General features: G+C 45.2%; 1 protein-coding gene and 1 non-coding gene across 2 annotated transcripts in view; both read right to left on the bottom strand.

The window, feature by feature from the left end:
* AIG1 (androgen induced 1) overlaps window positions 1-14,297 on the bottom strand; it is a 225,878-nt gene extending 211,581 nt beyond the window's left edge. Inside the window, exon 1 of the mRNA XM_006035314.3 lies at window positions 14,242-14,297. Within this exon, the coding sequence (XP_006035376.1) occupies window positions 14,242-14,297 (56 nt within the window). The remainder of the gene's footprint in view (window positions 1-14,241) is intronic.
* A 5,460-nt stretch (window positions 14,298-19,757) lies between these two features.
* Window positions 19,758-19,840, bottom strand: TRNAL-UAA. Its single transcript has one exon. It is a non-coding gene; the product is annotated as a tRNA-Leu (tRNA).
* Between the last annotated feature and the right edge of the window lie 5,294 nt (window positions 19,841-25,134).

Genomic DNA, 25,134 nt, shown 5'->3' with positions numbered 1-25,134 from the left:
GCCCAGGGAAGGGAAGGCAAGCGGGGGGTGCTGGAGGGAGGGGTTGCCATGGCGATCTGCAAAAATCTGCCCTGCTCCAGGAGCAGGTGATCCCGTGCCGGGGGGGGTGCAGAGCGAGGAGGAAGTTCAACGCAGCGGGGGGGAGGGGGGACCCAGGGCCACTCTGGTCCACGGCACGTGCACGGGACATGCACCGGGACGGTAGCTGAGAGAAACAGCAATGCCGTGGATGCAGATGCATATACTTGGTTATGTAGAGCCCTGCCTGTAACTAAGTAGGGGTTTCCCTGAGCTACCCCTCCAATACACTCACACACACGATTATGTAGAGCCTTCACCCATATTTAGTGGGGATTTCCTTGGGCTACCACATGTATACATATACATATACTCTATTATGTAAAGCTGTGACCCATAATTAAGTGGGATTTCCCTGAGCTACCCTCTAATACACACACAGACACACTAGATATACACACATATACATATACACACACATACATATACTCTTATGTACAGCCATCAGCCAGAATTAAGTGGGGATTTTCCCTGAGCTACCCACACAGACATGTACGTGTACATGTAGATATACATGCATGTGTACATATACGTGTACATGCCAATTCATGTACTCTATTATGTAATGCTGTGGTCCATAATTAAATGGCAATTTCCCTGAGCTACCCCAATAATACATACATATACATATATGCACATACACTCTATCATGTAGAGGCCTCACCCATAAAAGTCGGGATTTCCCTGAGCTAGGGCTTATACACATATACATGTACCTGGCAATTAATATACTCTATTATGTAGAGCCCTTGCCCATAAATCAGTGGGGGATTTGCCTTTGTAAGGACTTCATTTGTCTTCCTTTCAGGCTGTTAGAGTGCAGTAGACACAGGATGCCACTGGGCACAGCCAAGACAACACTGTGAGTCTGGTCTAATTGAGTCACGGTTTGTTTTAATGAACAGTAGGCTCTTCTTCCACCAGAAGCTGCCTGCCCTGTCACTTCACCTTCCAGTAAGCACTGTCAGGCAGTGCTTACATCAGACTGTGGGCAGGAGATGTGGTTTTTTCCCCCCTCTCCTTAAGCTAGTCAGCTGACTGAGTTTTAGCCAACCCTCATAGAGGCAGATTATGAAAAGGCAACATAGGCATTTCCTGTGGGTCCATTTAAAACAGGTGTCCACTCCAAATAGGCTGTGAGTCACAGGGTGCTCTGGAGGTGGGGGGAGATGAAGGGAAAGGAGTAGGCAAATCATCAACTTCTCTCCAGACTGAGTGCAGGGAAGTCATAGCTGATCAGACAGAGGAAAGAACAGGCCTGCTGGCAGTATGTGCTTCTAAGTGCTTGGCATGTTCCATGAAGCAAATGGGGCCTGTACCATTGGCCTCAAGTGTGGAATAAAGCCCTAAATATCCCTTATATAAAATATTGTATTTGTGTAGTCCTTTATGTGCATACTTCATTTAGCAGCATAACAACATAGTATCAGTCTTTGTTGTTTATGACATATTCTAAAAAAGCATCTCTTATCTGCATACCACTTTAAGGCATAGAACATTTAAGAGTGGAGCATCTTTCTGCCTCGCTGTCTGTCTACTTTGTAACTACCAGTAACTATACCATTTAACTGAGCCAGAACCAGTGAAGGGGAAGCAGCTGTCAGAGGGCTGCTATTAAAAGCCTTGATAATGACAGCAACTACTCAGTATCACAGCTGCTATCTCCCCTCATTTTCAATGTGTAGTAGCCATCCTAAAGCCCACACTAGAAGCTTTGAAAGGGAGGAGCTAGTCAGTTTTGTGACTACTACTAATCCCACATCACTAAACTGTGGTGTCATTAATAAGCATTGTTTACACTGGGCACGTCTACACGAGACACTTACTACGGATTAGCCTTATAACACTGCACAGTACTTTGGCAGTTAAAAACCATGCTAATAACCTACTGCACAGTGTTATTAGGCTAATATTCAGTAAGCATCACAAAATAACTATGCACCAGCACTACTATATAGTAACTCTAGTTACTGTGCATTTAGTTTGTACTTTATTAAGGAAGTACTAAATTAAACCTGCAGTATCTAAAGTGCATTAATGAATGTGTAGAGGCACCCACTGTGCTCCAATAAATGTATTGGCTTTCTTCAGTCTGCATGTTACACACCTGAAAGGCATACACTGTACAGTTTATAAGACAGGCTAAAGTTCTGCATTATACTATATTAAGCTCTAGCTTATAAAGCCGTTGCTGTATAAGCAGCCTAAGAAGCAACTACCTTAAAATCTCCAGGTCTATGATGTCTTCCATCTCTGAGTTGTTATAAGCCAAACTCAAAGGAAAGAAATAGCTTCAAGTGTGTTCTCTGTAGTTTATAAGGTCTCTAGAGCAGGGGTCCCAATCTCTGTTTCTGTATTCAAATGCTTAGTGCAGTACAACTGGCAAACACGGTTCTTTGGGTAGATGTGATATCTTTTATTAGACCAACTACAGAGTTGGAAAAAATGTTCTTTTCATGCGCTCAGGCACAAACACCCTTTGTCAGCCATATAGACAGTCTGCTGGTGACTTGTGTGTTCTCTTTGTCTGTATCACCGTGGGCGTATCTATAGGATACATTTACTGATATTTACTGCAGACCTGTCAGCTACCCTTAGACTGAAGCACCCTCCTCATGCCCCAGCCAGGTCCTCCGCAATACATTGACCCCAGTTGGAGCAGCCCGGGGCTGGCAGGCTGACCCGCTGGGACCACTGCCACCTGGGGCTGCTCTGACCTGGCTTAATGTGCTGTGGTCTGGGCACATGTGTAAACTGCATGCCCAGGAGCTTCCCAGAGCAATAAACTCAGGAGCAGTCAGCTTTGGAGTTCATTGCTGCACATTAATGGCATGTGTGGATGTGCCCTGTTTTTATTCTATTAAAACAATCCAACTCAAATAGCCTTGGGAAGGAGGAGGGCTTTCTTTTTTCATAGCAAAGACACACATCTAGCATCTTTCAGGTAATGAGCAGTTAAAACTCTCTTGAATGAACCTCTCCTAGGATCATTTAAGTGTCCTACTTCTAGACATGAAGAGGAAGCCTGAAGCAAAAGCATAGGTAAGGTTCTTGTACTTGTTTAGGAGCAAGAGGAAGAAGTCTTCTTCAACTCTTGGGTCAGCAATTGGGAAAGAAATAATTCCATGAGCCAATCCACAATGAAGAGACTCCTCCAACTGAGCAAAGTGAAACATTCTTTGTGCCTGAACTTTTCTTCAAAGGGAAGTCTTGGAGGAATAAAGACCAAATCAATTTGTCAGCTGGGAAAGCTATTGTTAAAGAAAAATGAAGAAGCAAGGACTTTTATGCAATCAAATTTCCTTACCCACCCTACTATGAATATCCTGGACAAAATAGTTTTACTACATTTCCATCACTCCCAGCTTGTCAACAGGTAACAACTACAGCAGATGTTCTCAAACTATGGTCCGTGAGTTCCATTCAGGTGGTCTGGAGAAAGGTGACCTAAGGCTAAAGCTGACAAACATTACACCTGATTTCCCAGAACTTTGCTGAGAAAAAACAGGCACATCCATCACATTAGAAAGGTAAGACTGCTGATATTAAAATATGAGTTGTGTTCTTTGATTTGTAGAACAAAAGAGTTTATTAAGTGGTCTGCTGGACCCTCAGCAATTTTCAAGTGGTCCCCCAAAAAAGATTGAGAACCACTGAACTACAGCTTAACAGGTCCTTTTGAAGTGTTCCCACTTGAAAATGGCTCCAAATGTATGTACATCCATAACATCAGTGTCCCCTGTTCTCTACCGATAGCATTGCTTGGTCTTCTGAAGGGTGAGATGGTTTGTGTTACTAACACCTTTGAATTTATGTATTCCAGTAAAATTTAGCAGCCTGTAGCATATAGGAGATGAGACTAGACACCAATAGTCCCTGCAAGTTTTAACCATAATGAGATGCAAGTCATAACTCTGAGAGCACTACAGAGAGGAATTGATTTCATGCACCAAGGTCCTGAAATCTTCAAAAAATTTTAGCTGTCTCTTTTCCTCCTCAGACTTTTAACTCCACCATAGAAGGTCAATTCACCAACCGCTGCACAGCTTCATGACTGAGCATAACATCATGAATTTAAATCCTTATGTAAAGCACTGCTGCTATAAGACTTGAGGCATCCTATTTCTCCTGTGACCCACCCCTAAGAACTGTGGATTCTTAAATTTCAGGTTAAGTGAATGGCCTAAGCTAAGGCTGTCTAATTTGTGGACCATGTGCAGCCCATGGACGATTAATTTGTGGCTCACAAGCTCTTGCTCAAGTGCTGCTTCCTCCACTGTTTTAATGTTACTGCTACTGCTACCAGGGGCTCTGGGCTCCCCCTTCCTCATACAGCTTCAGCTGCCAGTCCCCACTCATGGGGATGGGACTGGGCAGGGCAGCACAGCCCAGTGGGAGCCTGGGGCCCATACACAGGGTGCCTGATGGGAAAAGAAAGCACCTGCAGAGCAGGTGGGCCCCAGCAGCTTCAACATTGGGCAGCCCTGTACCATACTGATTTTCAATAGCATGTCATTTTTTTTACATCCTGGAAGTCTCTTCAGAAAAAGAGAATGCAGAAAATCCCTAGAATCTCCCAGCAGTACTTAAGGAAAACCCCAAATTAAACAACACCAGTTCACCTGCAGCTTAAGTTACTAGTCTTCCAGGCATCTTTCAGTCTGCCACATTATAAGTCCCACTCTTTAAGGCCTCCATCCAGCAAACTAAAAAATTCCCTCTCAGAGCTTCCTTCTGTTGGGCTTTCCCTGGCCTTCTAAGGAAAACCTAACTCCTCTGCATGTGTACTTGAATGAACTCAATTACCTGTCTGACCTGCAGGTGCAGCCAGGAAGGGCTAATTGGGTTTACAAATTTTATTAACCCATTTCTACTGCCACCTAGGGATTTATAGGGGGCACATCCTCCCAGGTGAGGAAAACATAGTAAATTGGTTATGAGTATGACTGATTTATCTGTTCCCACCTGGGTCTTTTAAAGACTATCATTTTTAGCACAATAAAAAATAAGCATTTTCAGTTCACCCATTATCTTGCTTTGTAATGTACCATACATTCCAAACCTTAAGTATGAATAACTTCCTAACTAATCCCGCTGTCATGAAAAGAGAGATGGTCTCCTCTATATTTGAAATACTGTATTTTCTCACATACAAGATACACCTTTTTTTCCAAACATCAGCTGCTGGAAATTAAGGTGCATATTTTAAGTGAGGAAAAATGGAACTAGCAGCTTCTTTAGCAGGAGCATTTGCCATGGGAAAGATAAAGTAACACCACAGATGCTGCCCAAGGGGCAGCACAATGAGCATGTGGTGCTTCCTAGCTGCTAGCTGTGGACAGTAGGAGCCTTGCATGCTCCCTGCATCATCTGTGTGCAGCATTACTTTCCCTTGCCCCTGGCAGAAGCTCATGCTGCAGAAGTTTCACTGTATTTTTAAAGCAGAGCCAAGCCACTACTGCCAGGGCAGAGGCCCCTGCTGAATCAGCTGGGTGGGCCTGCAGCTGATTCTGTTGGTGCTGCTGGCTGGGACTGAGATCTCAGCTAACCTTAGAGATCCCCCAGCTCAGCTCCAGAAGAGAAGAGGGGTCATGCATGTTGGCTCAGCCAGCAGTACCTTACAGCATCCCACAGTTATGGAGTTAATAGAGCAGCCACAATGTTTTGTGTGCCTCTGTAATTCAGCTGTCTGTGTTTTCCCTGAAAAAATACCATGCTTACCAATATTTTCAAAAAAAGCTTTTTTTTCTTCATTTGACCTTCAAAAACAAGATATATGAGAAAATCTGGGGCAGTCCACAGAGGCAATGTGTGTCATAGAGCACAAGGCATCCTGGGAATCATAGTTTTGTAGACCAGCATTTGGTCTAAAAAATGCTGCTCCCATTTCTTGTCACTGAAGGAAGAGGACAAGCTGAAGGGTGAGATAACAAAACAAGTGGGGAGCTTTGGATGGGTCTGAATGAATTCAAATCAGCAAGGCCTGATGAACTTCATCCCACGGTCCTGAAGATATGGATGAGGAGATCCAGGAGCCCTTGGCAATAATAGTTCTGAAGTTGTGGAAGACGTGTGACATGCTAGAGGACTGGAAAAGGCCAGTATGATTGTCCTCTTTAAAAAAGGCAAAAAGGAAAACCTGAGGAACTATAGACTGATTTGCCTCACCTCAATACCTGGGAAGTATTTGGAACACATCCTAAGGAAGGCCATTCGCAAGCATCTGGAGGAGGAAAGGCTGACTATAAGCAGCCGGTGTGGATTAACCAAGAACAAACTGTGTGAAACAAACTTGTTCTCCTTCTTTGACAAAGTAGCTACTTGGGTGAGGGGAATACTGTGGGTACAGTGTGTCTTGTGAAGATCCCACATGACCTTCTCATAAAAAAAACTGAAGAAATATGTGTTAGATTAAGCTACTATTAGATGAATAGACAACTGGCTCACTAGCCATAAGCAAAGGGTAATTATGAATGGATCCACGTCAGAATGGCAGGAAGTTTTGAGCAGAGTCCCTCAGGGGTCTGTTGTGGGCCCAGTGATATTCAATGTGTTTGTTAAAGGTTTGGATGCTGGCATTGAAGGCTTCTTGCGCAAATTTTCAGACAACATGCAACTGGGAAGAATTATGAACACACTGGAGGACAAGAGAAAGATTTAGAAGAATCTTGACAGATTGGAAAACTGAGCTGGAGCTAACAGTAGGATGCTCAATGGTGACAAATGCCAGGTGCTGCACCTCAGATAGAATAATTAAAAAAAAACAAATACAAAATGTGTGGCATCTGACCGGATGGCAGAACTTTGGAAAAGGATCTGGGAGTCTTGGTAGATCACAGACTCAATTTGGTCTGCAATGTGATGCAACTGCACAAAAGGCAAATGCAGTTTTGGAATGCATCAATAGATGCATTAGGTACAAGACATAGGAAGTGATAATGCCACGTGACTATGCATTAGGTAGGCCTCATCTAGAATATTTTGTGCAGTCTTGGTCTTCACATTTTTAAAAGGATGCAAAAGTGTCCAGAGGTGGGCAACAAAAGTGATAAAGGGCTTGGATGGCAAATTATATGAGGAAAGCGTGAAGGAAATAGGCATGCATATTCAGTTTATGGAAAAGACACTTAAGAGGAGGCATGACAGCAATCTTCAAATGTCTAAAAAGCTGCCATTAAGAAAGAGGGAAACATCTTTTCTCTTTTGCTGCAGTGAGTAGGACAATGATCAATGGCTTGAAGTTGCTGCAAAGCAGGTTTAGATCGAATACCTGGAAGAACTTCTTCATTGGTAGAACAGTGGGGCAGTAGAACAGACTGCCTAGGGAAGTTGTAGCATCTGCATCACTAGAGGTGTTCAAGTTGAGGATGATCTAGGCATAGCTATGTCTATGTTCTACTGTGAGTATTTCTCATGCTTCTCGGCTTTGTTGGTTGCCACATGGGGCTGAGGGGCAATTTTTTCCCCTCCTGCTGCTGCTGCAATATGTATCAGAGTTTTGGGTTTTTTTATTTTATTTTTTTCCACTTTCCGCAGAATCATTGAGTGTTGGCTGTAGCCACAACTAGGGATTTCAACTTGGGTGTGCCAATGGGATTTAAACTGAGAAGTTCCTGACTTCTCCCCTCTGGGTCAGACTGATAGCCATACTTAGGGTTAGGAAGGAAGTTTACTCCATGATCAGATTGGTATGGACTATGGGGATTGGTGAATAATGGTCCTTGTGCTTTACCTGCAGGAGGGTATGATGTTATGTCTTGTGGTTCTGTCAGGATTGATTATGTAGTTTGTCTAGTAGGTTAGACAAAGGATTTATATAAGATAGTTTGTTAGGGATGATCCTGCCTCAGGTAGGGGGTTGAACTAGATGACTCTGAAGGTCTGTTCCAGCCCTGCTTCTTTGTGAATTCAGCATTTTTTTGCCATCTAGATGTAGGTTTCAGTGAGAAACAAGTAGGGGAAAGTTATTCCCCAGTGGCATTAAACTCCACTGCTAGTCTAGAGAATGATTCTCAGAAACCCTTGTACTCCATGACACTGCCCAGCTCTCTGTTTGCTGTCATTCTTGTGCTTGCAAGTGAGGAGACAGGCCACAGGAAGGATGAAAGATGGCTGCCCTAAGCATGTTTTTTTCCACACTGTGCCTCTACCAAACATAATTAGGGCTTTTAAGAGCTACTTTGGAAAAAATCATTTTCTATAAACAACCAACATGACATGACAGTACTACAAAAATACAAGTAAATGTGGAGTATTCTTTACTTCCAAATACATCTCTAGAACCTGGCTTAGGTATGACAAGACATAACTAGTCCAGGAAGAATAGTCAGTTCCTGATGATCCATGAGGAGGAATAGTGGAAGCATTCCCTTCAGCAGCACAGGGTGACAGGAAAAATCCTGCTGATTAGTAAGGGCAGCAATAAGCAAATTACCAGCCAAAGGATCTGGAACAGGCTGAGTGTCATTTTGCCTGGCCTTTCTGACTTCACACAAATCAATACTTACTTGCTATTAGATTGCCAAGCTGATGTCTCTGGCTCTTCCTTAAGTGCCTCACCTTCCAAGACCTTTGACAGTATCCACCAGCCCTTCTGTTGGAGATGCTTACAAAGGCCATCTCCTGCTTCCTCAGTAAAAGTAGCTTCCTAGCAGCAAGCCACATCTCTGCCTTGTACCACTTCCCAGACAAGTGCACCAGCAATAGGGCTGTTACTGCCACCAGCTGGAAAATGCTGTTCTGCCTATCCAGGTGTGTACACAGTGTCCATCTGTTATCCTATTTGCTGCTGTCATGGCTGCTACCATGCATTTTTTTCCTCTGGGATGCACGATGCTGCTGCTGCATGGTCTACTTGTCTCTATGTTAACCACAGTGGCAAGGCACCCTACCACCATTTTGTTGACATTTTATCTTGTATAGTGATGCTTTCATAGGGTGGTTGTCCACAGTGATCTTCTCATTTCCTCTGTACAGTATTTGGGTCACATCTTTATCCATGTTTGGAGAGGTTAGGGAAAGAGGGTCAGCTCTAAAACATGTTTAGGGAAGCCTAATTTATAGTCTCCCAGCCTCTTAACAACCTGCACTTCTACCCAGACAAATCCAATATATTTTAAGTTCATGATAGAGCATTCCATTGTGAATATGCTCACTGACTTGCCTGCTGTGTTTACACCCAAATGTTTCTGCAAACAGTGCATATGTAATGATGGTCTGATGATTCATTCATTGACACTGATATCATCCCAGAAAGTAGCACCATATTCTTTTTCCTTGTTGGGTGCCCTGATTGGAAAGATGTGCAAATGTCACTGCTTCAAAATTATGATGGTGCCTTAGAAAAGAGAAGGGAAAGTCAGGTCTAGCCCAAACTTAAGTGGAAACCAGCTGTACTGTATTTGTAGACACACAATCTTGGGTGATCTCACTAGAAACACACGTGAATAAATTAACTTAGCGAATTACTTCCTAAATGCTTGGTAATTGGTATAAACATATATTTTGAGACACCTTCATAGTGTTCATCTCTCTGCAGATCAAGCAGAACATGACTAGTGCCTGTTTCCTGAACAGTGTGTCTCCTCTGGGTTGCACAGGAGGCCTACAGAGGACAAAAAACCCTCAAAAAACAAAAAACCAACCCATCCCTGATGAATGGAAAGAAAGAGAGGCTAATGACTGAGTTCATTGAGAAAAACAATAGTCAGCCATGAATTCCTGACCTCAGATTTCAGTCTTGCTATTTTCTCACTGAATAGACTTGGGTAAGTCCCTCTAGCTCAGTTGTGATTATGTTCCTTTTAGAGATGGAATATTTACCTCATAGGTTTGCTATGAGGATTACCTCATGCATGTACGTGATAGGTTGCATCATTATGAGTGTTAAGAAAATAGAATGGTGTGAACAGAAGCAAGAGAGGAGGATGGATTATGATGGCTTTGCTGGAAGTAGCCTCTGAGGAGGGAGTAGTTGATAGATTGTAAAAATGATGATGATAAATTTGAAAGCCTTTGGGGGCCCTTCTAAGAGTCTATTATCTGGCAAATCTCAGTAGTTGCTGCCATGACAAAACTAACATGAGTAGAAAACAGTTTTATACTTCCTATGTTGGAATTTTTTAAAGATTTTGATTATTTTTTCTGGTAAAATTTTGATTTATAACAATTACATCCCTTTTTCAGGGGGGGCTTCAATTCTTGTATAGTTTTACATTCCCTGGCCCCATCCTCACGATCATATTTGAATAACTTGGAACAAAAGCCTTATGAAATAGGAAAGGATTTTTATTTCCAGATGGGTCAAAGGCCTGCTTCAAAGCCTACTGAATGAAGTGGAAAGAACACCATTTAATTTCATTGGACTCTGGATCTGCAAGGTACTGCACCTGAGGGGGAAGAACCAGCAGCACACCTACAGGCTGGGGAACTCCCTTCTCATCAGTGCAGAGGCAGAAATGGATCTTGGAGTCATTATTGATGCCAAAACGAACATGGGCCAACAGTGTGGGGACGCGGTCAGGAAGGCCAACCACACCTTGTCATACATCCACAGATGCATCTCAAGCAGGTCCAAGGAGGTGATCCTCCCTCTCTATGCAACACTGGTCAGGCTGCAGTTGGAGTACTGCCTCCAGTTCTGGGCACCATACTTCAGGAGGGATGTGGACAACATGGAGAGGGTCCAGAGAAGGGCCACTTGCATGATCAGGGGGCAGCAGGGCAGGCCCTACGAGGAGAGGCTAAGGGACCTGAACCTGTTCGGCCTCCACAAGAGAAGGCTGAGGAGGGATCTAGTGGCCATTTACAAACTAGTCAGGGGGGACCAGCAGGCTTTGGAAGAGTCCCTGTTCCCCTGAGCACTGCCAGGAGTGACAAGAAATAACGGTCGCAAGCTGGCAGAGGGTAGATTGAGACTAGATATCAGGAGGCGCTACTTCACTGTCAGGGCAGCTAGGATCTGGAACCAAGTTCCAAGAGAAGTGGTGCTGGCTCCTACCTTGGGGGTCTTTAAGAGGAGGCTGGATAAACACCTTGCAGGGGTAGTTTGACCCCAGTACTCTTTCCTGCCATGGCAGGGGGTTGGACTTGATGATCTGCTCAGGTCCCTTCCAACCCTACCAACTATGAGACTATAAAACTCACAAAATAGCAACAAAAATATCAAAGGATTTTTTTATTAGACAGCTGCCCCATGGCGCAGGTGCCAAGCTGTGCTGAACCTGTGCCATGGGGTAGCTGATACACAGGTGCCAGGAGTGGGGGTGATCCCCAACTGCCCCCACTGTCCTGTACTGCATGGCAGGGGGGCTCTGTCATGAGCCCTCAGAGGCCCTGATCTCTGCTGTTGCACCCGGTGAGTGCAGGAATTTATTTATTTTTTAGATGCCAGGAGACTGGGGGTGGGTGGAGATAGAGCTGGGCTGGGCTGGGCTGGGCTGGGCTGGGCAGGGCAGCCATGGGGGCTTCTCCTGAATCTGCCCCCACCTGGGGAGAGGCAGGCACAGCCGGAGAAGCTGCAGGGGAACCTGCAGCCACCTGGCTGTGCCTGCCTCTCCCTGGCCAGTCCAAATCTCTGAATCTCTCCGAATCTTTTCTGAATCAGTTCAGAGGATTTGGGTTCGATTCAGACCTTTTAATAGGTCTCCCAATTTGATTTGGATTTGGAGATCCGGCCACCAAATCGGGTCGAATCTCATTGAAATTGAATTGGCGACTGAAGCTTCACACAGCCCCACTAACTATCTATACTAGTAAGGGTTAAGTCTGTGTGGCTATATGTTACATAAGGCAGAATTGAACATTAAGTAGCTGATTACAAGGGAGCAAGTGCACTACCTTGTTCCCTTCAAGGTCTAACAGGCCTGAATAAAGACCTCTTTAATCATACTGTAATGGATTATCTACATAGGGGAAAATGAAATTTAAAATCAGTACATAAGATGGGATATATCTAGTAAAGAATAAATCTTGACTAATATTGCTCGATTGCACTACTCTTTCCAGAATCATTAGTAATGTTCTCAGTTGCTTTCACTGGATTGTGGCAATAAGCCAAAAAGGAAAGAATAACCTGAATTTTAAAACAAAATCATAACAAAGTTCAAATGAAATAGCATGTATAAAAAAGGTCTTCTATTTTCAAAATCAGTGGTGGCTATATCATAAACCCTTCATCTTTTTTCCAGAAATATGGATATTGTTATTGTTATTATATTAACACTAAAATGATAACATTTGTCCAGCAAGTAATAAAAGACAATAACTTAATTTTCAGAGGAAATCTAGTATTTTTAGGTTGAATGTATGCACCATTTGGAGTTAGTTGCAATTCACTAATTTTCAATTAATTTGTTAAGATCAGCTTTCATTCCTTAATTTTCAGTAATCAGTGTCACTGCTCTATGAAAGCACCTCTGTAGTCTAAACAGTAATACTCATTTATGTGATAAATAATGGATAAATACTAAGTGTGCCATTAGCTGTTAATGTAGTGGATTGATTCCCTGCAGCACATACTCTCCACCCTTGTTTTAACACTTATGCCACCTGTCTCTTGCACTTACTGTCTGATGCTTCAATAAGAGTGAATGGGGTTCCCTGATCATTCTTAATTTAGCTCATTTTTATCACCTCATAAATATGCTGTCAGAAAATAAACTCATCTTTCTATGGTAACACAGAAAGAAGTACAAATCAAACAGTGTACTACTACTATCATTACTGTTATACTGAAATATAGTCTAGGCATCATAACATGTATAGATTATTTATTACTAACAAGACAGACCAAGCAGACATAACCTGTTTTTTTTTTCCTTTCTATTTAACCAAAATTGGTTGGGAGTCACCACCAAAGTCTGTCCCAGTGAATGGACCAAAGGAAAATCAACGGAAACAGGTTTTTCCACTCCTTGCAGGGGTAACATCTATATCCCACTTTCTGTCTCACAAAAGCAGGAATCTGCAAGGGTAGACGGAAGAAGGAGTAAAAATGACTAGTGTCAGGTCCATTTATCCAGGCCCAGACACCCATGGAACTCTGATGGAAGTTGGATTCGTGGCTTCTGGTAACTTAATCTCAGCCTCAAAACAGCTGATGTCGATGTTCCCAACCTTTTTAGATTCAAAGCACCACTTTATAACTTTTTAAAATTTGGTGGCACCCCAGTTAAGAACCACTGTTGTGCTGCCTCAGTGTACTTCAGTGGTAAACTGGGATGCTGTTGCCACCACCTTCTTGTGCCTGCATTAGGGTTGTCTGATAAGCCTAAGCTTCCAGGAGTACTATTTCTTGCTGCAGCCCTTTCTAGTCTTTCCCCTCCACCCACTAACTATTTCCAGAAACAGAGGAATGCAGGACAGTTCCACCTACTCCACGGACCTCTTCCTGGAAGACCACTGAGTCTCTGGAGAAGTCAACATGGTTTTTGTAAAGGGAAATCCTACCTAACAAATCTGCTGGCATGAAGATGTAAACAAGCATGTGCACAGGGGGGATCCAGTTGACATAATATGCTTAGACATTGAAATTTTTTTTGACAAGACTCCTCAGCAAAGGCTTTTAGAAAAACTGTTTCCATATGACTGGAGGGAAGGTTCTTTGTGGACTTAGGGCTGGTTAAAAGATAGGAAGCAAAGGCTGGGGCTAAATGGTCTCTTTTCAGGACAGAGAGAGGGTAAAAGTTGGAGTCCTGCAGGGATCTGTGCTGGTCCCTAATTTGTTCAACATTTTCATCAATGACCGAGAAATGGAGGTGCGCAGTGAAATCTCAAAATTTGCAGATGACACCAAATTATTCCCAGTGATCAAATGCCCAATTGATGGAGAGGATTTCACCAAGTGAGTGACCAAAACATGGCAGATTTACTTCAATGATGACAAGTGCAAAGTAATGCATCTGGGAAAAATGACCTCAACAATACTTACATTAAGCTGGGTAAAAACTACTGTATTTACTTGAATCCAAGATGAGGTTTTTTTCCTCCATTTAACATGGGGAAAAAAGCCCCTCACCTTGGATTTGTGTATGCAATGGTGCCAGGGCAAGCAGCTGCTACCTGCTCCCCCACCACCTCTGATCTTTTGCCTCTCCCCATCCACTTTGCAGCCTCTGTCCTTACTCCTGCCAGTCCCTGTAGCCTCTTACCAACCCCTCTTACTGGTCAACTCCAGTGGCATCTTTTTCCTGAGCAAATGCATCAAGCACAAACGTCATTATAAACAGTTAAACACCATCTACAGAGTAACAAATACAAAACTATCTGAAGATGCCTTCACTCTAAGCAGTGGCACCTCCTTGTCTATGTTATTGTTAAAGTCTCTAATCAGATGGATATTTGTATCATGAGCCATGCGAGGTATCAACTACTGCTGGACAGATCGTCTTATTGTTAGATCCATTACGAACACCTGGCTTGCTCAAAAACACTGAAAACAGCTCAAAGCAATGTGAAGATTTTTCAATATCAAATCTCTTCAAGACCAAAGTCTGCAAGGCTCTCCAACAGTGTTTTCATGAAAGGTGCTCTGCCCTGCCCACAACTGTAGAACTCTGGAACTCATTATTAAGGAACTCTGGAAGGGATTTAAAGCTCTCAACTATATGTCCTGTGCTGAATCCATTGGCTATACCACCCATCAAAACAGACTGGTTACATGAGAGTGACATCAAGATCCAAGCCCTCCTCAGCTGGAAGAGAAGGTCTTACTCTGCTTGAGTAGGACTCAGGGTTCCAGGTAGAATGGTAAAGAAGACACAAAAAATGACAGGAAAAGGCTTCTTTAGGAAAGCACAACGCAGGAGTAAAACCTGCCGGAAAAGCTTCATCTCAGCAGAAGGAGGAGACATAGCAGCTCCTCAAATCTGAAGCTCAAAGAAGAACCCAGAAAATCAAATTTCTATTTCAGCAGATTTCTATGGAAGAAAGAATATCCTAGGGTCTTCCAGACAAGCTGCACAAAAGCCCTTCATGCATTTGGCTGGTAAATCATCTAGCCCTGTGATTAGCAGGTGTGTTGGCAGGTTTTGTAGCTTCCTCATCAGTTGGGTTTATTATTAGTTATTTCTCCTGTTTTGCTAGTTTATTTGCCAGGGAAATCTCATCCTCTGGTTTCTGTGTTTTCCATTTTATTTTGCAGTTTTCAGCAACACAAAGAATGTGTTGTTTTTTGTTTTTTGGAGGAAGAGTGAGGATTTTTCTGTCTGGATTGTGGGGCTGGGTGAGGCTGGGGTGTTAAGGTAGGAGGTCAAAAGTTGTGCTGAGGGTTACTAATAATAATCGCCCCCTCATCCTGCTGTGTCTGATGAAATGTCTGATGAAACCTACCTCGCTTCATAGCTTCAAACTTTCCAGGGGCCGGATCAAACTTCCCATAAAAAATCATGATGGGATTAGGAAAAAGGAAACCCCTTTGAACTCCCCTTCTTCAGGCAAAGTTAGAGTGTCAGCTGCCAGAGAGAGTATATTTCTGGGGACCTAACAATGTCACTGGGTTGTCCATGTGGGGACCCTCTGCCACCACATTCCCTCATGACCTCCTCCTTCTTTCTTATCCCCCAACTCCATGCATCTCAGCCCTATGTCCTCCCTATCTACCACTCCCTTAGTAGAAGGAACTTCAATGGAGTCTTTAACTTTTGTGTATCTCTCCCATTCCTACCTGGGCCCATTCTCATGGGGACTACTGTACTTGGTTCAGGGAAGACAATGCCCCAGAAGTGGCTGGCCCATTCTGAGAGGGTATGGAGAAAGCCACATGGCTGGGTTAAGGAATGGTTAGATTCACAGATGCTAGGGTTGGAAGGGACCTCAACAGATCATCAAGTCTGACCCCCTGCCTAGGCAGGAAAGACTGCTGGGATCAGATGACTCCAGCCAGATGCCTATCCAACCTTCTCTTAAAGACCCCCAAGGTAGGGGAGAGCACCACCTTCCTTGGAAGCCCATTCCAAATTTTGGCCACCCTTACCGTGGAGAAGTTTTTCCTGATATCTAGCCTAAATCTGCTCTCTGTCCATTTGTGACCATTGTTCCTTGTTACCCCAAGAGGTGCCCTGGTGAACAGAGCATCTCCGATCCCTTGCTGCGTCCCCCAAATGAATTTGTAGGTGGCTACAAGATCACCTCTCAGTCTTCTCTTGCGGAGGCTGAAGAGGTCCAGGTCCCTCAGTCTCTCCTCATAGGGCTTGTCCTGTAAGCCCCTAACCATATGAGTGGCCCTCCTCTGGACCCTCTCGAGTCTATCCACATCATTCTTGAAGTACGGTGCCCAAAACTGGATCCACTACTCCAACTGCGGTCTGACCAATGCTGCATAGAGGGGAATATCACCTCCTTGGATCTATTTTTCTTGCATCCATGATGCTACTGATGCATGATAAAGCACAGTTAGCTTTGCTGATGATTTTGTCACACTGACAACTCATGTTCATCTTGGAGTCCACTATGACTCTGAGATCCCTTTCCACTTCCGTGCTGCTGAGAGGGTCACTTCCCAGCCAGTAGATGCAGCCATAGGTGAGCCGTAGGTGCAGCACTCTGCACTTGTCCTTGTTGTGCTGCATCCTATTGTGAACTGCCCGCTTTTCCAACCTGTCGGTCTGCCTACAATCATTCCCTACCCTCCGGAGTGTGCGCTTCACCCCACAATTTAGTATCATCCGCAAACTTGGACAGAGTACACTTCACACCCACATCCAAGTCACTGATGAAGATATTGAAGAGTACAGGTCCAAGGATCAAACCCTACGGGACCCCACTACCCACATCCTTCCAGATCGATACCAGCCCGTCTACTACCACTCTCTGGGTGCGACCGCTAAGCCAATTTGCCACCCACCAGACCGTGTAAAGATCTGTGTCACAGCCTCTTCATTCATGTATGAGAATAGGATGAGATACCATATTGAAGGCCTTGCTAAAGTCCAAGAAAACGACATCCAGCTCTACTCCTGCATCTAAGCATTTTGTGTCATAAAATGAAACCAAACTGGTCAGGCATGATCTACCTGCTGCAAATCTGTGCTGGTTTTCCTGCTGCATTATTTTTCCTGCTGGACTCCCACAAATATGATCCTTCATAATCTTTTCAAAGACCTTTGCTAGGATGGAGGTGAGACTGACTGGCCTATAATTACTCAGATCCTCCTTCCTTCCCTTCTTGAAAATAGGGACCACATTGGCCCTTTTCCAGTCCTCCCAGACCTGACCCAAGCGCCACGAGCACTCAAACAGCTGTACCAGTGTTTCTGCTATGACACTGGCCAATTCCTTCAGTACCCTTGGATGCAGCTCATCCGGGCCTGCTGACTTGAACACATCCAGTCCATCCAAGTGACTCTGCACCAAGTCAGCGTCGACAGTTAGTGGGCTGGTGTTCCTCTGATGCCCATCTAAGAACCCATCAGGAGACTTATCTTGAGCCCTGTTCAGGAACACCGAGGCACAAAACTCATTGAATAGCTTAGCCTTGTCCCCCCTCTCTGTCACTCCTTGTTCACTAGGGGTCCTGTGCTGCCCTGCACCTTCCTTTTACTCCCTACATACCTAAAAAAAGACTTTTTGTTGTCTTTAATTTGTGTTGCCAACCTCAGCTCTGTAGTTGCTTTGGCCTTTCTAACTGCCTCCCTGTAAGTGCGGGCCAAGTAGGTATACTCCTCCTTGGTAGCTTCACCCTGCTTCCACCACATGTATGCCTTCTTTTTTGCCCTTAGGCTCCCCTGGATTTCCCTGTTTAGCCAAGGAAGTTTTTTGGCTCCTTTCCCACTTTTCCCTCAACTGGGATTGTCTCCCTCTGCACCCGAAGGATAGCTTCCTTTAGGAACGACCAACCTTCCTGGACTCCCATCTCACCAATACCCCTATCCTGCAGTGCATCATTGACTAGACTCCTGAGCATACTGAAGTTAGCCTTCCTAAAGTCAAGCACTACTAGTTATCTTACTCGCCCACATTGTATGGTGAATTTGACTGATTGGTGGTCACTGTCCCCAAAGTGACCACGAATCTGCAGCTCTCCTACCAGGTCCTCCCCCATAGCCAGCGCCAAGTCCAGTAAGGTATTCCCCCTAGTGGGACCGTATATATAATAAATAAATGCTTTAATCTAGGTATGGGCAAAATATGGCCTGCAGGCTGGATCCAGCCTGCCAAGGGACTGTGGCAGGTCCCTTGGCCCCACCTGGGTCCCCATGGTGGTGGCTCCTTTTAGCTACTGCTGCCAGTGTTGCCACTGATGGACCTGGCCCATCTGCCATGCAACCACTGCTAGAAGTGCTGGATGGAGTGGGCATGTGGGTGGGGTCTCCAGGGAGACCAGCCAAGGACTCCTACAGGCAGGGTATACTTGGCTGGGTGAATGGGATGGGACCACAGGTGGGCAGGGAGTACCATTCTGGGGCTGATGAGGCTGGGGCCAGGATCCCTGGGCTATGACAGCACAGAGCTGGGGCCAGGGCCAGGGCCTGGGGTAGAGCAGCGATCTACTCCCTGGGTGTCCCTTGCTTGCGGCATCTGCACCCATCGCAGGGACATGTTGGGAGTGGACCATGGCTCTGTCATAGTTTCATAGTTTCTAGGGTCGGAAGGGACCTGAACAGATCATCAAGTCTGACCTCCTGCCCTGAGCAGGAACGAGTGCTGGGATCATAATACCACAGCCAGATATCTATCTAACCTCCTCTTGAAGACCCTCAAGGTAGGGGACAGCACCACATCCCTTGGGAGCCCATTCCACAGCCTGGCAGCCCTAACCATAAAGTAATGCCTCCTGATATCAAGCCTGAACCTACTCTCAATCAATTTGTGGCAGTTATTCCTTGTTATCCCAGGTGGTGCCTGGGGGAATAGAGCCTCACCTATTTTCCACTGATCATCTTTGAGTTTAGGGATTGGTGATGGTGACCCCATTTCCCTTCTCTGCAGCCTGTCTCCTGGCATCCCTCCCCTGCCCCGGCCACTTACCTTTGCAGCACTCTGGCAAGAGGCAGGATTCAAGCTGCTTTACCCCCACTTCCTGCTCTCCCACTGCCCCCACACTGCTTCCCCTACCATCTGCCCCCTGCCACCTATCCCCCTAGTGTCTCCCTCACTGCTACCTCCCCCACTGCCTGTCCTCCTGCCATGGCTTTTCCCCATTGCAGCAGTGGCAGGGGAGACAAATTTCAGATGACCCTTCAATAATTAGATTCTGGGCATGGAAAATTATAATAAATTAGATTTTTTATTGTGGAATCTCTATCCTTGGAGGTTTCTAAGACCCAGCTAGACAAAGCCTTGGCTGGGATGATCTACTTGGGGATGGTCCTGTTTTGAGCAGGGGGTTGGAGTAGATGACCTCCTGAGGTCCCTTCCAACCCTAATTTTTTATGATTATCTGATCTTTTTTCTTAGTAATTGAAGTCTTCAATCACATACCCTGTGTGTGTGTTTATAAGTCTGTGGGTAAGCTAAGGATGCCATAGAAAGCTTTGTACTACACTGCATAAATATATATATTAAAAGGGGAGCTCCTTCTCTATCAGTTTTGTGAATCATAAATTCATAGATTGTGAGGCTAGAGGGACCTTGGAAGATCATTGGGTCTAGCCCCCTGTACCAATCAGGAAAGACAACTGGGGGTCAGGTGACCTCAGCAAGGTACCTGTCTTGTTTTCTCTGGAAGATAAAACAGCAGCTACCAGGAGTGGGGTTTGAACCCCCGCAGGTATGTACCCATTGGATCTTAAGTCCAACGCCTTAACCACTCGGCCATCCTGGTATAGGCCTTACCTTTCTTGCTGTTTCCATTTTTTTTATTTTCTTGCAAGTGGCTGACATGAAACATTTTTGTTTCAGGGTGAATAGGATGTTGAGCTTTTTGTTTTGGCCTTAAGCATGTGTAGGGAGGTAAGAGAGTTACTAACTATTATTATATTTACTCTCCAATTTAAGATGAGGGGTTTTCCTCCCATTCACTACTAGGGAAAAAGCCCCAAGTCTTAGATTTGAGTACAATAGTGTGGGCAGCAGCTGTAGGTCACAGTTGCAACAATCACTGCCCCTGCCTGCCACCTACCCCCACAGCCTCCACTCACCCTACCTTTGTTCCTCACCACTGTTTACCTGCCTCTTACAGCTCCAGTTCTTGCTGGGGCTTCACTCCAGCCAGGGCAGAGAACATGTTCTGCCTCCAGCCCCAGCCCAGCCCCACAGCAGCTGCAGCTCTGACCCCAGCTCCAGTGGTAGAGCTGCTGCCACTGCAACAGCTGGTGTGCTGGACCGCCGCACGTGCTCTGTGCTTTGTCCCAGGCCAGAGTGGGGCCCCTGCTGGAGCTGGAACTGCAAGGGGAAGGTAAGTAGTAGTAGGGGTGGAGGGCAGGGAGCAGGCAGCAAGGGGGAGGCAGGAGGGAGGGAAGTGGCAGGATGGCCAAGCAGGAGGGGCAGGTACTGGGATAGCAGTGCTGGGGTGGCAGGTGGGAGGGGTCCATACAAGTGCAGGAGGCATATGGCAGGGGTATAAGTACCACAGGGGGAGGCCTCAGTGGCAGAGGGCAAGCAACCAGGGGGGCAAGTGGTGAGGGGGGTCAGGTGGCAAGGAGCAGGGGTCACGTAACTTGACTCCTCTGTCCCTGTCCCACCACCACCTTCCCCATAGCCACTGCTTGCCACTGCAGTGGTAGGGGAATTAATCTATTTATTGGGGTCATTTTAAATTCAGAATCATCTGTGATTTGGGAAAAATGTTATTCAGTAAAAGGCCCTAAATCCTTCCAACAGGCACAAGAAGGAGTACTAGTATTGTGGGGTGGAAATGCAACATTGACAACACCATTTTAAAAATACTGAAGGCAACTGTGCAGTCAATAGGAAGATGCCTTTGGACTTCACCAAGCTTATAAGAGGGGGAAGCAGCGCTGCAGGGAGTCAGACAGCTCAATGACAACCCAGTTAATATAAAAGTGTACACATAGTTATGTCATAAAATACAAGGGCAACATGGAGAACTAAGATAGAAAAAGTTTGCACTACAGCGGGGGTGTAAAACATATATTGCATTATACATATGTCGGGGCTGAGGGGCTGTGGCCAACAGCCTGGGCACGTGGGCCGGGGAAAGTGGTCGGCACGGCGAACTAGAATTAGGCACTGACGCATAGAGGTTGATTAAAGATTATTTTACTTACACCGTAGGTGGTCGCGGTGCAGGCAGGAAAACTTTCTTGAGTTGCAGTTACAAAACAAAAACAAAACTCGAACAAGACCCGCAGAAAACTCGAGCCTCTTAAACACGAACAAGACCTGTAGAAAACTCGAGCTTCTTGAAACAAACCGGACAGAGCTCTGGATACACACACACGAAGTTTGCTAGGCTCCGTGGACCGACCGAAAGCGCGCAGGGAAGGGTACGTCGAGGGATCAGGCGGCAACGGGGAGAGGCTAGAGGTTGATCAGGCCCCTGTATCCTCTTTTAAGGCACACGCAGAGTTTGTTAGGCTCCACAGCGTGCTTAGAGTTCTTCACGAGATGGATGTAAAGTTCTCCTCCTCCAACTTGGGCGGAAACTGCTCAAGCCTCTTATACGGCTAGCAAGCCAACCGCTAGCCGCCACGTGGGAATAATTTAGAAACAGCCAATAGTGGGAAACAAATTTACATATGGGTGGTGGGAACTCCTTTGCACCGGGGTTTTCTCTCTGCAGCTGAGAATTGCACTGTGCAAAGAAAGCTCCATGTGGCGGGAAATAATTCTGCAGCGCCGAAGCACACACAAAATCATACCTTTTGGGTCATGACAACATATACATATAAAATATTTCTAAAATCATCCTTACCTTCACACACACACACACACACACACACACACGTTATGTGACTGGAAACTTCAGTAACCACGAGGAAAAAAAATTAAAACAAAAACAAACAAACAAAGAAAAATATATATTTATTTCTGAGCAGCACTCTCTACCATGTCATTTACACCTCTTTGTTCAGTAGGGCCCATGGAAAACAGAAATAAAGTGAAACGTGTGCCATGTTTATCCATGCATAGTAGTGACAGCAGACCATAGTACAGAGATGACAGATTAGCAAACTGTGAACACAGCAAAGGGCAAATGTCAGTTCCCAGACAAAGGGCAGGGAGGCCCAGGGCATGGGAATATGCAGGAGATGACACAGACACAATCTTTAGCCTTCCTAAGGAATGTGGATATCATAGTATAGGACAACTGCTATGTAGTATGTATGTCAGCATTGCTACGTGCATAGAGCTTGATGGATGTGCCTGTTACGCTGAGTGTGCTCCTGTCTCTGGTGTTTTTGGTTCAGGAATGTATGCTACTGTTTAGCCCAATGATGAATTATGGGATGTGTGTTCCTGTTAGAAACTGGATTTCTTGTGTGTGATATAAGCTTGGTGGCAATATGGTTTCAGTATATACTGATTATACTGATTGTATAGCACTGTATTTTGGACATTGCCTAGGTTTCTTTACAGAGGTGTCAAACTACTTTGTGCCCAGGGCTGGATCCAGACTACGAGGCTCCTTGCAGGCTGAATCCAGCCTGGGGGACACAGTGGTGGTGTTGGTGGAGGTAGCTGCTCTGGCAGTGGCTGTCTGTGCTGGAGCTGGAGCCAGGAGCTGCCATCGCTACCATGTGCCCTATGTTAAAGCCAGAGTTGCTGCCACTGCCACATGCCCCATGCCCCATGCCACAGCAGTAGTACTGGCTCCACCATGGGGTGGCAGTTTGGTTGGCAGCCAAAGAGTTAGGACAGTGGCAGTAGCAATGGGCAAAGTGGCTGAAGGGCAAGTGAGGCTGTCTGAGTCCTTGCTCACCTTCTTGCAAACTGATTTCCATGTGCCCTGTGGCCCGGTGTCAGGCCACTCCCTCTGGCCCGGCCCTCCAACTTCCAATGGGAGGGCTGTTTGTGAGGCAAAAAAGTGCATGTGATTGATATGCAAGTAAATATGGTATATTTAGTCTATCTCTAAACATGTATGTTCTCCCCTGCATGTGTACGTACTACCTTCCTGAGCATGTAGAAGAACATCAACTGAAGAAGCATCCAATAAGCAGTCATAATACATAAACAGCTCTATTGAGACCCTTGCAAAAGCAGTATAACAGAAACAAGAACAATGCATTATGGCTGCAGTTTTTGGAACGGCTCAAGCACTTATAGCTGGGGACAGATTGTCAAAGGAATTCAACATACTGGATACAGAGATTCTTTGAAAATCTTGTTCAGTCTATGCAGAGAATGAGTCACCATATAATTATATAACATAAAAAACAGAACTATTTTACATAGCTCTTGAGTTCTACTTGCTATGCAACAGCTCTTCCAGACTCCATTTCTCATTATTGACTCTTAAAGGTATTTGCTTCAGGAAGAAGAATGATATTTTCTTCCCAAGTCCATTTGTTTTATATGACAATAGAATATTTTTTTATCTTCTTAAGGGCATATTATTCAGAAAATTGACACTTGGTTACTTTCTGGCAATACACATAGATATATTGGCATTTTTAGAGTAAAAGTATTAGACATTAAATTAGAAGTTCCAAGGGAAGACACATTGGAACAAAAACAAAACTTTGGATAATTACTGTTATTGGAAGAAGTTATAATCTGTCAAAAGAGGATTGATTATTGGCCAATGAGACCAGATCACTTTGCATGCCATGCCCAGGGTCAAAGTCAGATTAGCAGGTTTCAAGGAAATCTAGAGCCTGAGTATTGACAGAGTCATCTCATGTTCTTCTCAATACCCCTCCCTAAAATGACAAAGTAACCACATGATGATTATTGACAAGTATTTGTACAAGTATCTGTATTTGTACAGAAAGGAAAGGGTGGAGGGAAAAGGAGGAGGGGTTGTGCTCTATGTCAATGAGCAATATACGTCAACCCTCATCAAGACAGAATCCAAGGATGAGGAAGTAGAAGGATTGTGGGTTAGGCTACATGGGGGGCAAGGAGAAAGGGATTTGGTGGTAGGGGTCTGCTACAGACCCCCACATCAAGGGGAAGAAATAGATGTGGGGCTCCTGAGGCAGCTCTCAGAGACCATAAAAGCTAAAGAGGCGGTAGTCATGGGGGACCTAAACTACCCAGACATCTGCTGGGAGACACAGACGGCAAAGTCCCACCGCTCACACAGGTTTCTAACCTGTGTACAGGACCTCCACCTGACACAGGAGGTACATGGTCCCACTAGGGGGAATGCCATACTGGATCTGGTATTGGCAACAGAGGATGACATGGTAGGGGACCTACAGATTGGTAGCCATCTGGGGGACAGTGATCACCTAATAATAGAATTCACCATAAGATGTCGAGTGGGTAAGGTAACTAGTAGGGTGAAAGTACTAGACTTTAGGAAAGCTGATTTAAATGAACTCAGGCGATTAGTCAAGGACGCACTGCAGAGTAGGAGTTTTGAAATGATGGGAGCCCAAGAAGGGTGGCTGTGCCTTAAGGAAACGATCCTTTGGGCACAAAGCGAGACGATCCCCATGCAGGGTAGAAGAAGGAAAGGCGCCAGGAGGCTTTCCTGGCTGACCGCAGAAATCCAGGGCAGCCTAAGGGCCAAAAGGGGAGCACATAAAAAGTGGAAACAGGGAGAGATCACCAAAGACGAATATACCTCCTCTGCTCATGCTTGTAGGGAGGCAGTTAGACGGGCCAAAGCTACCATGGAGCTGAAGATGGCATCCCAAGTAAAGGACAACAAGAAATTGTTTTTTAGATATATAGGGAGTAAAAGGAAGGCCCAGGGAGGAATAGGACCCCTGCTAAATGGGCAGAAACAATTGGTAACAGACAGGGGGGACAAGGCTGAACTCTTCAATGAGTTCTTTGCCTCATTGTTCCTAAGCGAGGGGCACGACAAGTCTCTCACTGGGGTTGTAGAGAGGCAGCACCAAGGCGCCAGACTTCCATGCGCAGACCCTGAGTTGGTGCAGAGTCACTTGGAAGAACTGGATGCCTTTAAGTCGGCAGGCCCGGATGAGCTCCATCCGAGGGTGCTAAAGGCACTGGCCGACATCATTGCAGAGCCACTGG

Source organism: Alligator sinensis, unplaced genomic scaffold (genome assembly GCF_000455745.1).
Source record: "Alligator sinensis unplaced genomic scaffold, ASM45574v1 scaffold576_1, whole genome shotgun sequence".
Classification (NCBI taxonomy): Eukaryota; Metazoa; Chordata; order Crocodylia; family Alligatoridae; genus Alligator; species Alligator sinensis.
Note: the sequence above shows the minus strand (reverse complement) of the source record. Positions and strands in the feature narration are given on the sequence as shown.